This window comes from Crotalus tigris, unplaced genomic scaffold (genome assembly GCF_016545835.1).
Source record: "Crotalus tigris isolate CLP2741 ecotype Arizona unplaced genomic scaffold, ASM1654583v1 scf7180000017536.10889498, whole genome shotgun sequence".
Lineage (NCBI taxonomy): Eukaryota > Metazoa > Chordata > Lepidosauria > Squamata > Viperidae > Crotalus > Crotalus tigris.
In genome coordinates this window covers 8,181,950-8,195,236 of record NW_024096460.1, presented here as the reverse complement: position 1 = coordinate 8,195,236, position 13,287 = coordinate 8,181,950, and the positions used below count along the sequence as shown (strand labels likewise).

Below are 13,287 nucleotides of genomic sequence, written 5' to 3'. Positions count from 1 at the left end.
CAAGCAAGTCTTTTGACCCCTAGCGACAGACAGACAGGCTTGGAAAGACTTGCTTACAAAAAGTCCAATTTCCAAAATAGTAATCCCTAACAATCTCTTCCCTCTTGCTTCAGTAGAAAAAAAGAACTATTTTACATATCTAGATCACTAATGTTCTGCAAGATGTTGTTCTGTCCCAGCCTATGTGAGTCCTTGTTATTCTCACAAAGAAAAACCCCTCTTCCAAGAAACAGGCAAGAACCGCAAGAAAAAAACAACCCCTTTTATTCTCAGACCTGAGTCAATGTCCAAAGCAAACAAACAGTCCACAGAAACTCAATCCTCAACACAAGCGGTTGCCTTAGGCAACCAGCACCTCCCACACCTTCCCTTTTATAATTCAGCCAAGGTGTAGCTTCCTAATGCCTTCTCCTTTGCCTTTGGAGCTGCCCCATTGCATTCCTCTGTCCTACTCACTTCTCTTTCCTGTGCATTCCCAGCTATTCTTCCTCACTGTCCAACTCATTTTTATGAAATGAGTGTGTGGGATACACACTCATTTTATGAAAATAACACAATGCATCTGGGAAATAGGAATCAGTGGTTGAGTATCAAGCTACTAGAAAACCCTTGACTATTCCTAGGTCCAAAAATAGATAGAATGTTAATTGGACTAAGAACCTTAAAGACCTGCTTGTTTAGAAGACTGAAACTGCTGTGTGAAAACAGTGTCCAGGAATCTGTGGCAGTCAATTCCTAATTGCTGTTCTATTTCAATTATTTTCCCTTTTCTTTGTCTAATTGGCATGGGAAGTGAACAATCAACAGTACCAGGGAACTCACATCTAATGCTAGAGGGCTATTTCCCACAACTAATCAGCAATGTAGAATGCTCACTTATTTTAGAAGACTCAATAAGATTTGAGGAAAAGAATAAAAATCAACTGAGGAGCAATTGCATTTTCATCTTTGGTAGTTGTCAAGACAGCCCCTGCTGAAATGCTCTGCAAATCAGGCACAATGATACTTTCCTTAGCTATGCTTCCCCACAGGGAGAGGAAGTCACTTTTCAAGCTCTTGGGAAAACAAAGTACTTGGATCAGCAGGACAACTTAGCAAGAACTGCTTGTCTGATCCCAAAATATGAGACCACATGTAAGGTGGTAACAAGAGAAAAGCAGATGTCTTTTATTGTGTTCTCTATAAAATATGCTAATGCTAGGAAAGAGAAGATCAGCTGCAAGGTGGATGGATTCAATTGCAGTGTTGATTAGTGCATTGTTGACAGATCAACACAAGGAAAAATCTTGTTACTAGGAGTCAAACATAACTTAATGGCACATAATCAATAGTCTATGTGCTGCTTCATGTCTAGATCCATGGATCCCTTGGATCATCATAGCAATTGATAACCTGATTGTCCCCAGCAATGAGGCATGGTAGGTTTCCCTAAACCGACTGCAGACTATAGAGAGGGAGGGTGTAAGAACTATCTAGCTTAATGATCTCATTTCTGTTGAAAGTGCTGTTGAAAGAAGTATGTCCCAAAAAGGATGATCCAACCACTGGAAAATTCCCCAGTAAATCTAAGGAAAGTGAGATTTCTGGGTCTCAAGAGATTAAACTGCCCAAATATATTTGATAAATACAATAAATTAAAAAAGGGAAAAGACAGCATTTCTCTCACAGCATGTGATTAAAGAAAGCAAGGCCACTGTTTCTTTCTATATGCCCAATTATTGTCTATTTTACCTCCAATAATTCAATGGCTCCTCCCTAATAGCATATTGGAAAGCAGTTCAAGTCATATTAAATAACTTTTAATTAAAATTTAATTGTGGAGGGGGGATGCTGGGTTTAGTAGGCCAGCTTTTTATTTTTGTGCTTTAATTATATTACATTTAAAATATAATTTTACAGACCAACTAAATTATGTAGTGCAATAAAGACAGAGTGGACACCATAAAAACTATGTCAATCTTACACTGAAAATAATAATCTGTTATTTAGTAAGATGTACAAATGTTCTAGTTCAATATGGCAATTTCAAGGGTTCTATGAAATAAAGTTTGGCTATTTGTCCCATTTTGAGTGTTTCCACTTATCTCAGCAATATTAATCAAGCTACTGTTTTATGGGAGGCATTTAAACATGTTTCATCCTCAGTAGCAGGAAACTAAGTTCTTGGTTTAGGATGGACAGGGCGATGTAGGAGATAAATGTTCTTAGGAAAGGAGTTAAGCAAACATCCCAACAAAAAGAATTTGCTCAGTGCTGACTAGATAATTGTTTTTTTAAAAAAGCAAAAGTTTGCAATAGAACTTGAGAGCACACGTAGCTGGATGAATGTGTTGCATGTGTCGTTATATTGCAACTAAGCAATATAAAGATGACTATGCATGCAAACATTTTGCACCAGCTTAGATTATATAAAGATTATTTATACAATGATTTTTCTGTTTTGAAATAGAACATCTCTGCAAATCTTTCTCCATCTATCAGAAATCTTGATTCAAATGTAGGCTGCTAAGGGGAGAAGGATTTAAGGCTAGAAGTAGTATTGCTTTCAATTCTAAATTTCTATAGTTTCCATTACCACTGTTAATATTGCAATATGCACCAAAGCCCCACCATCAACCTCACTGATCATGGACCTTCTGCTGAAAATCTCTTATTATCAGATAGTTTCTTGTAATTCTCCAGAAGATATAAAGACTGAGTTCAGGCTTATGATCATTTAAACCTCAGTTCTAGAAGTGGAAATAGCGTTACGCAATGGTCAATTATATCAGGAAGTATATACAGTACTTTGCTAATAGGTTACATTCTTACACAATCATAGCACCATCTGTTGGCAAAGCTAGGAGTTGATATATTGGTAGCCTTTAAGAAAACCAACAACCACCGCAAATCTAATTTCTCACACTTTTTTGTAACAATTTCTTAATCAATAAAATCAATCTTGATTTTATTTCCTCTCTGTAGATAAACACACAGACAATAAGAATGTTAAAATATTTAAAAAAAACTTAGCAACTGATTAAGTCTGCATACATAGATGCTTGGCACCAATGGAATCTCTTTTGCTCACGGAAGAATCATTTCTAACTTAACATCAAAGAGTTCTGCAGGAAAATCCCAAATTTACAGCTTGAAAGGTTTTTACAACAGATAAGTAGTCCTCTTGGTGTTTTTTTTTCTAGATTTGAATGCAATGTTTTAAATGCACATTACATACTTATCAACTTTATTTCATTATTTGCATTTCTTTACATAATTCATATTATTTATCTATATTTTATTAAATATCCTTTCATTAGTTCACTATCCTTTTGATATTTGGTGGGTTTTTTCTAAACAATCATCTCTTTGCCAATTTTCTGTATGCTTTTTGTTCTCTGCAGACTGCTCAAATGCAATCATATTATTTTAGTTTAAAAAGATGACTGCTCACCTCAAAAAAAGGCACTAATATGTCTGAATTTCTTCTGAACATTAAGATGACAAAATTTAAGAGCATGTGCACTAGTATTTAAAAAACCACTGCAATATGATATTTCCATTTATATTACCTCAACAGACTTAGGAGCATAAAGCAAATTTATCACATAAATCTATTTATATTATTTGCCTGAAGAACCCCAACATTCACAGAGCTCACATCATTTATCCATGAGATGCTTTGAGGGCAAATGTTTCAGCAAATGTTAAGATAAAAATATTTTGTATAGATTTAAGGGATGTCCCTAGTGTGCAGAATGAAAATGTTTTTCTGTAGCTCTTTAAAGCATCTGTATCACATAGCACATCAGAAAAGCAACTGTACACTCCTAGGAAAACATACAGCTGCTTTCAAGTGTTGGATATGCAATTATTTGTGCATGTCTGCTCTAAGGCACTTTTTCTAAATCAGTAACAAAGCAATTCATAGCAGTACTATATCCATCCATCATCAATTGCTGGGATCAACAGCAAGCAGGTAAACCAGGATAATGGATTATCAGCACAGAGTTTATAAAACAGTATCTGTACATATTATCCTTCACTCATAGTTCAGTTCAAAAAGACCTACCCCACTCTGACTATGTTAATTGTTGTTTGATTGCTTTTTAACTTGGTTGCTGATTGTGTATTTTATTTTGCTGTTCTGTTTTTAAATGCTATAAGCTACCCAGAATCGCTATGTTGAGATGGTGGAAACATACAGTAAACTGCAATAAATAAATGACATTCTAAGGTATAGGATAACATTTTTTTTTGAATCTTGATAAAGCAATTATTATTATCATGGTTAAATACTATATATTGCTGATTGGCTCTACATAGTGTCACAGTTATACAAAATAGTTTATCATATAACATACAAGGTTTTTTCTCTATGACATATTTTATTTTTAAACAGGAAACATGAACTCATGTTATTTGGCACACAAACTTGCATTAAATGAAGTCTAAAAGTTTACCTGTAAAACTGTCATTGAGGTCACAATGCTGTTTCAAAGGATAATTAATCACCACTTTAGGAACTTGTGCAGTTACGTTCAAAATTCCAGTATGAGCTTTTCCAATCACAATTGGAGCAGGAGAATTTGCATGTCCTGTTGAAAAATGACCGCTGATTTTTCTTTTTGGTGTTTTTGCTAAATTGTTATTCTAAAAACAGAACATATTAAATACCAGTTTAATGAAACATGCCACTATATATACAAATATAAATTTAAAACTCTAGTGATAATAGAAGATTTCACATTTATTTCAATTCTGGGTAATATGTCGTATGATCTTTTGAGAAAACTTTTAATTGGAGAATTTGTATAGGCCGAAACTGCACCAGGTTTTCTTCAAACAATTCTGGAACAATAAAAAGAAAGGGAAGAATACAATAATGTGCAAACAACGTTCTGGAGGCAGAACAATCCAAGAAACATTGGGAACTTCTTTTTTCCTTCCAGATGACACTAATCCAATTTTTTTATCCAATTCAATCCAATTTTTTTAAAAAATAAAAATTGTCAGAAAGGAAGCCATTTTTTTGGATTCATTATATGGTCACTTACAGTTTAGAAGATTCACTTTTTAAAAATTACTAGATCATCTCAGGTATAGTCAAGTCAGTACAGTGCATTGCACTGTAGTACATAAAGAAAAAACGAGAATGTTTCAACAGAGAAGAGTTTTAAATAACTGTGAGAGGAGTTTGTGCCTACTATTCACTATTAGCATGTTCCATAGCAGCATATACCCTATGACACATATACCAGAAGTGGAGAGGTGGAACGGAGAAGTATTAAATAGAGCAGCTAAGTTCTTGCAGTGAAGTAGAACTATTTAGAGTTTTTTTTATAAGTATTAAAATGATAAGTTTGAGAAGTTGGAAATTGGTAAAAGAACAAAAGTTCATAGAAAACAAGCACCTCAAGGTTCAATAGTCTTTTCTAGGATATCTGCCAGATCTGATGGGGTAGTAGAATCAGGCAGTGATGGGCTGCAGAAAAGAGATTGTCGAATTTATGTAGGTGAGGCACAAGTAGAAAAGATAGTCACTAGTTCAGAAAACTGGAAGCTCAGAAGTTCAAGGCAAAGATGACTTGGGAGAGAAGACTAGGAAGAAGTCTTTTCTAATTTTCTTCCAACAAAACTGAAATCAACTATAAATATTGTCATAAATGTATTAGGTATAAACTTTAAAAATGCTGTCCCAAAGGTGCTTTTCAAAAGGCAACTGGACTTTGTTTTTTTTTCCTTGCAAATGTTTTGCTTCTTATCCAAGAAGCTTCTTCAGAATTGAAGCGAAACATTTTCATGGAAAAAACCATGGTTGTGTCAAAAATGCTCTTTAAAAGCAAAAATGCTTTTGAAAAGCATTTTTTGGCACAACCATGGCCCAGATAGCTGAGAATCTCCATAGGCATTTAAAAATACTTCATTTAAATTTTCAAATATGTCTAAATTTGTATTTTCGCCTGGCTTTCATTAATTCATTTAGGATGGTTTTTTGCTGAAAAATTAAGCAACATTTTTGGCTTGAAAATCTCACCCTCATCTGTGACTACAACACTTTTCTTCTCCTCCATACATAATAAAATAATACAATTCTTAGTGTAGCCCCTCTTTGAAGAAGGGGAACAATGCCAACTTTCATTAGCTGCAGATAAGACAGCCTAAACATATTGGATGGGCTGTAAGTCAGTTGATATAATTGCGTGGAGACTTGAGGTCTTATTCAACACAGGCACTTTCATTTTAATTGTATTGTCGATGTCACTCCCCAGTATTCTAAACCAAAGTACTAATAGTCTCATTGGGCAGTTATATTTGGGCCCTGGCACAGGACGATATCACAAAACTTTGCCTTGCACAGAAAGTATTTTCAGCATGTTACCTACATTTCCTTGCAACCTTTTTTTTTACTGCTGAAAAGAAACAATATATTCTGAGCTTTTATCTCAGTTGCTATTCAGCCACTGCCTCATTTCTCTCATAATAAACTGAAAAATTCATGTGTTGTTTGAAAAGCAGTATAGTAACTGCAAAGCTATTACAATCATGCTTCTTATTTCTATTATTTCATGACTGAGAAAAATTAAAGCACGTAAGTTCTTATGATTGTGATGATTATCACATTTAGAAGTATTAAATACATTTCATTAATTCATTCGTAATATGAATTTTGGTAATATCAATATTTGTTAAATATTGTAATCATGTAATGTATTTATTTTAGTAGCTAACACTGCTTTGGAAGGCTTAATGATGCTGATATATATTCTGGTTAATCAATTTCAGCATATATTTTTTTTGACTTAACCCCTATTACAGTGAAAGCTACCATTATTTTGCTTTTAAGCAAGAAAAGTGAAATTTACGTTTACTTACATCTACTTCAGCTATTTCTGTTAGCTGTTTTGGAAGCAGTTTTTTAAAAATTATTTAGCTTACTTTATTTAATCTGTTTTGAGTGGCAAGCATGGCTATTTGAAATTGCTACTTTTTGCCTATGGGTAATATCCATATCCCACTTATCTCATGGTTGCTACATATGCTTTCTTTCTATTTTTTATTAGATATAGTTCATCCATTATTTTCCTCAATTCATTTTATTTTAGAAATAGCAATTTCTAAAATGTGCATTCCCACCTTTATACTTCATCATGGCAATTCAGGTCCTTTTTATTCTCTAAAATGTTGCACTAAATAGAATATTTGTCTTCAATTAACAGTAAAAGATCTTAAACTGTTTTAAAATAGGTTGAATTTTTCAAATTACCCCATATCTTCTATTAAAACTGTTGGTGATTTTCCATTAATAAAAGGTAAACAATTGTTTAGGATTAACAGAGCATCAAAAGAATCTTCGCAGTACTTAAGAGTCCAGATTCTTGAAGTCCAGCACTTGCAAAAAAGTTATTACTTATACCATTATCTGTTTTGACTATACCTTTGATGATTTTGAAGCCACGTTCTTCATTGATCTTGTTTTAAACCCCTGTTTTGAAGCAGACTTCAGCTGTAGTTTTGGAACACCTTGTTTTACTACTTCTGCCCAAGACTTCGCAACTAAAACAACAATTGTTGAAGATTATTCATCTTAATCATTTTTAATAAAATATCCGATATATAATCAAGTTATACTGTGTTTGAAACATAAAAGATTTAATTCTGTTTTTGTAAATTATCTAGCAATAGATACAATTGTAACACACCCATCAAATTGGCTTCAGAAGCACCACTTCGTCGTTTGGAGTGAATAGTACCCATAGCTCCACTTTTTCCACGTATAGAACTTCTCCTTGGAGTACAGGCTTTGCTCCTTCTTAATGATGAAGTGGTGTTAGAGACTGTTTGTTTAACTTCACTGAATAAGCTATTTGCATGCATCTCTTGTGTAGTGGTTTCTTCACCCTCTGAAGATAGACTTGCAACATGAGGATCAGAGACACACTGTGAGGCAGCTTGCTTTGGCACACTATTTTCGTATTGCTTCCTCTCAAAGGAACCCTGCAGGAAAACAAACAGGTAACCCACACAAAAAAATTAAACTTTAGATTTTGAAGAAACAGCAATCATATCTATTTCCTTCAAAACTGCTCAGAAAAATGAATTAAACAATTAGATATTCACAAAAAACCCACAATACTTTATAAGGGGCTGCCTTTGAAAACTATGAGATTATTATAATTAGTCCAGAGTGAGGCAGCATGTCTTAGTTTCCAAGAATGGGAGCAGATCACACATACATTGCAGACCCTGCACTGGTTACCATTTCAGCTACAATTACAATTTAAAGTGCTAGTGTTAATATTCTTCATAACTTGGCACTTGAGCATCTATGGAGGAGCCTCCTCTAACCAGTTTCTACGCAACCTAATAGAGCATCTAGGGAGGGGCTCTTTTTTTTGTAGCAGCACCAAACTATGAAAAGTGGATTCCTTCAATAGATTTTAGGAAATTATTGAAAATGGAAATTTTATTAACAGCATTTGAATAATATGACCAGTTCTTCTTGTTATTCCTCCTCTCTCGCACTTCAATTTTGGTTTTGAAATTTAAATTGTATTTTTTCATTGTTGAAATGAAACACTAATATTCTACCATCAATAGTCCGAAAGACTGTGACAGCATAAAAATCAAATAAAATCACACTATACTTAGCTCTAAACATTTTTTATTTGCTAATTTCTTTTAACCTAAATTAAAATTAACTTCTTTCCAAATCTATTACTAGCTACTTTATGAAACTATGAAAAGATGTGAAGAAGCAGTATATAAAAAAGGAGAAGTCAGCTCAATGGTACTACATCCACATGGAGATAAGTAAGCAGTCGTGTACACAAGGCTCCATCTTAGGCCCGGTACTCTTCAATATCTTCATCAATGACTTAGATGAGGGAATAGAAACAGAATTCATCAAACTTGCAGATGACACTAAACTGGCAAAAATAGCCAGCACCCCAGCAGAGAAGCTCAGTATTCAAAAAGATCTTGACAAACGTGAACAATGGGCCCTATCCAACAAAATGAGTTTTAATGTGGAGAAAAGCAAAGTTTTTCATTTAGGCAGGAAAAAATCAAAGACGTAAGTACAGATTAGGGGAAACCTGGCTCAAAAACAGTAACTGTGAGAGGGACCTTGGAGCCCTAGTGGACGATCACTTGACTATGAGCTAGCAATGTGCAGCCACCGCCAAAAAAGCTAATACAATCCTGGGTTGTATAAACAGAGGCACAGAATCAAGATCACACGAGTATCAGTACCGCTTTATAAAACCCTAGTGAAACCACACCTGGAATAATGCAACCAATTTTGGTCACCATACTACAAAAAAGATGTTGAGACCTTGGGAAAAGTTTAGAGAAGATCAACTAAAGATGATCAAAGGCCTGGAGACTAAAACCTATGAAGAACGGCTGCACAACTTGGGTTTGGCTAGTCTAAAGAAAAGAAGACATAGGAGTGACACTATAGCTCTATTCCAGTATTTGAGAGGCTGCCACAAAGAGGTCAAATTATTCTCCAAAGCACCAGAAGACAGGACAAGAAACAATGGTTGGAAACTGATCAAAGAGAGAAGCAACCTGGAATTAAGAAGAAAGTTCCTAAAAGTGAGGACAATTAACCAGTGGAACAGCTTTCCCTCAGACAATCACTTGTCTGAGATGGTATAGGTTCTCCTACTTAAGCAGGAGGCTGGACTAGAAGACCTCCACAGTTCCTTCCAGCTCTATTCTACTCTGCTCTACTCTATTCTATTTTTAGGCATTGTCCCATCTTCATCAGACCACACAGATCTGGCCATTCTGGGGATGGTTTAGCAGTTTTTGGGAAGTAAATAATCCAGGGCAAGGAGTGATTCGTAGCCCTGGAGCAGACTTTCTTGGAACACTGTCTCCAGAGACAGAACATTCTGTATGCATTTTCCAGGTATCTACAAACATTTCCAAGCACTCCACTTTTCTATGAAATAATTTTGAGAAATTTGCTTTCTCAAATAAATATCTAGTAAGCTTTTAAGATGAATGTTCTTTATTATTTTGAAAATGCCCCAAGTTAAAAATAGAAGTCAATAGTATAAATTCTGATTTCAAATGTATTGTATAAAGCTACATTTGTAGGTCATTCACAAGAAATAACCAGGTGGCTACTTGTATCTCTGCTGTAGAGTATTTCATTTTTTAAAACATTTTTTATCCAATTTTGTTTTGGGAGTATCTAATAATAAAATAGACATAAATATTTTATCAATGAATTTATCAATTTTATTTATTAAATTTATTTGCTACCTATCTTGCCATTATACGACTGAAATAAAATCATCAAATCTTTAAATAGAAGCACTCAGATGCAATATATCACCAATTCTTTGCAGAAGGAATTATAGGGGAATATTTAGATGTCCTAAGAATTCATGGCTTACATACCCCCCCAAAGAATTTTCTAAATTCTACGATTTCAAATTTCTGATCAGTTGTTTGAACATATTTTTAAAGATACATTATTTAAAATACAAAGTTTCCAGTATGAAGACTAGTAAAGTTTAGACAAATACATACATAAATATTGTTAGGGGAGCAAGAGCAATTCTTTAGTTAAAATATAAATAATCCTACTAATCAGCTGTTCAGTCAATCAGATACCTGTATTACAGACTGCCTCAATTCTGCAACTCTTTTCAGAACTGCTCGTGGTGAGTTTCCATATGGCATGCTTAGTCTTGCTGGAATGGCCCCTTTTTTAAGTGGCGAGTTTGGAGGTAAGCGCTTATCAAAGAGTTCAGGACTCAGTTGGCCACCAAAAGACACTCTCTTCCTCTTTCCAAGTGGTTGGACTAGAAAATCTAGCTCCTTACTTCTACGCTTTTGAGGTGATTTCTTAGCCTCTATAAATGAAGAGTAAATTATATCAAAGTGAACACATTGTCTTACAACATCAATACAATTAAAAAGTTTGCACTCTCAATACAATTGCTTAATTTTAAAAATGTTTATGGAGATTCTCGGTCATCCAGGTCAGTTATCCCAAAGGTGCTTTTTCACAAGCAACTGGGTTTTCTTGTTTTTCTTTGAAGACATTTCACTTCTCATTCAAGAAGCTTCTTCAACTCTGACTGGATGGTGAGAAATAGAAAGATTTATACTCCTTGTGGACATCTGGTCATTTGCATTCTTTTAGAGTTGTTGAGACCACCTGGAGGTTTATTGGCCATCAGGGTCACTTGAGTAGTGCAAATGAGTATGGAGCCTTTGTTGGAACTGCTGAAAGGACTGTGTTTAGACTGGAGATAGATGTCATATCCCTCCCCCTCAATTTAACAGCCCTCTCAATAGGGGGAGGGATATGACATCATCTATCTCCAGCCTACAATACAGTCCTTTCAGCAGAAAAAAACAAGAAAGTCCAGTTGCCTCATTAAAAAGCACCTTTGGGTTAATTTTTAAAAACTCTATAAACCTTTTACACTTCTGGTATCAATAGTTTCAATCATAATTAAGGCATTAACATTTCAAACAATTTAATCTGTTTCTAGTAACCATGTCAAACAAGCCAATTAACTGACAGAAAAAATAAGCTGATAAACAATTTGTTTTATCTTAACCAAAGTTACTGGAGACAGCAAAAAGGAACGATACTTTTTGGTATAAAAAGAAACTATATTTACCTGACTTATTAAGTGGACATAACAAATTAATTTCAAAAGCAGCATTAACCTTGGCTGATGTTTGGACACTGCTTTCATGAGAACTGGAAAAAGTAAGTATATCATTTTTCATATTAACATTCTGGTCATGGTCTTTTATTCCTATTTTATTTTCATTTGTAGGACTTTCTGTTTCCAAGGTTCTTTCAGGAATTTGATTTGTCACTATTTCACTGGTTTGAAAAAGATCTGCAGTGATTATTGATACTGTATCTATTGCCTCTGTACGTGAATATTCATTTGAAATATTTTTATTTAGTTCAATGTTGTTATTGCAGCTTTTACTAGTATCAAAATGAAGTGAACTATAAACTGTACTACAACTTCCATCTTCTGAATCTTTCAGATTCAGTGCTGTTTCTGTGACCAATTCTCTATTTTCATTTTTGTTAGAATATATACTTCCAATCAAAATACCAGATTCATGCTCCTGCCCACTAACTTGTACGGAGCACTCTTCCATTTCTCCAGAGCTCTTCATTCTGTTCAGTGAATCTATTTCAACCCATGACCTTCTGGACTTGGAAGATCTTCGAGAGTTTCTAGAACATGGACTGGAGTAATTTTGTATACTCTCCCTGCTAGACTTTGCTTTGGACAAAGTATTTTCTACAGATGTGAAAGCATCTGTTAAGTTAAATTTGTTAAGGCACTTAGCCTTTTTTGTATAGTCCATCGACACTATACAATGTGATTCAGGGAAATGCTGTGCACTCTGCAGATTTGCTTTAAAATATGTATCCTTATTAGCACCTCTCATTATTTGGTCTTTTCCCATTTCATTATCTTCTATGTCGTGAAAATCTGACTGATTTGTACCTTTACATTCTTGTTTCTGTTGTATATCACAATTTTGAATACTTGATTTTTTGGAGTTCTTCTCTTCAAATACTGGTATTGGACTTGTTACAATGCCACTCTTTTCTTGAATTTTACTATCTTCAGAATGTTCAATTTTAGTCAACTTTGCTCGATTCACTGCAGACCTCCTAGATCTTGAGTGAAATACATCTTCCAGCAAAGTCTCATTACCAGTATTATCCTTTACATTGTCTGTGCCATTTTCATGTTTCATTAATTCATAAAGTTTGCTAAAAGGAGACAGCTCATTTGTTTTTCCAGGTGCGCTGTATTGTTTTTGAAGTCTTTTCTCGCTTTTTCTAGGAGAGCAAGTTTCAAATTTCTTGCCTAGAGGAATATGAAACAAGCAGTTTTTAAAATCTATTTTCTTGGATAAAGTTAAAACTATTTTTGAAGCATTATATAAAGTACTAATCAGAAAGCAATTTTTGAGGAATTAAGCAAAGATTTACAAATCCTTAGAAAAAAGTGCTTCACAGCACACAGCATCTTTTTTTCAAATCAGAAAGCAGTCAATTTTTTTCCAGCCTCAAGCAACAGCTTTGTAAACTGCTTCCAACAATCTCCACATACTTGTGGCTGCCCATTTTGAAAATGTTCTCAATGGTAACAGCTAGAAAACATTAAGGAAGGAACTGCATGAACCTAGAAATATATATGACTGCTTTTGTGATCATAAGAGATGTGCTTTGGACAGATCTGCATAATTACAATTTACCTCCTTCAAAGGATTTGTACAATTCTATTAAGT

The 13,287-nt window shown here is 34.4% G+C and overlaps 1 protein-coding gene across 8 annotated transcripts in view; it reads right to left on the bottom strand.

Moving 5' to 3' along the window:
• The window catches only part of MKI67 (marker of proliferation Ki-67), a 34,513-nt gene that overhangs the window by 10,634 nt on the left and 10,592 nt on the right, over positions 1–13,287 (bottom strand). For all 8 annotated transcript variants that reach the window (XM_039346424.1, XM_039345996.1, XM_039346259.1 and 5 more), the window contains exons 8-12: positions 11,637–12,863; positions 10,615–10,856; positions 7,683–7,977; positions 7,418–7,536; positions 4,443–4,632 (exon numbers count right to left, since the gene is read on the bottom strand). In XM_039346424.1, coding sequence (XP_039202358.1) covers positions 4,443–4,632; positions 7,418–7,536; positions 7,683–7,977; positions 10,615–10,856; positions 11,637–12,863 — 2,073 coding nt within the window. The remainder of the gene's footprint in view (positions 1–4,442; positions 4,633–7,417; positions 7,537–7,682; positions 7,978–10,614; positions 10,857–11,636; positions 12,864–13,287) is intronic.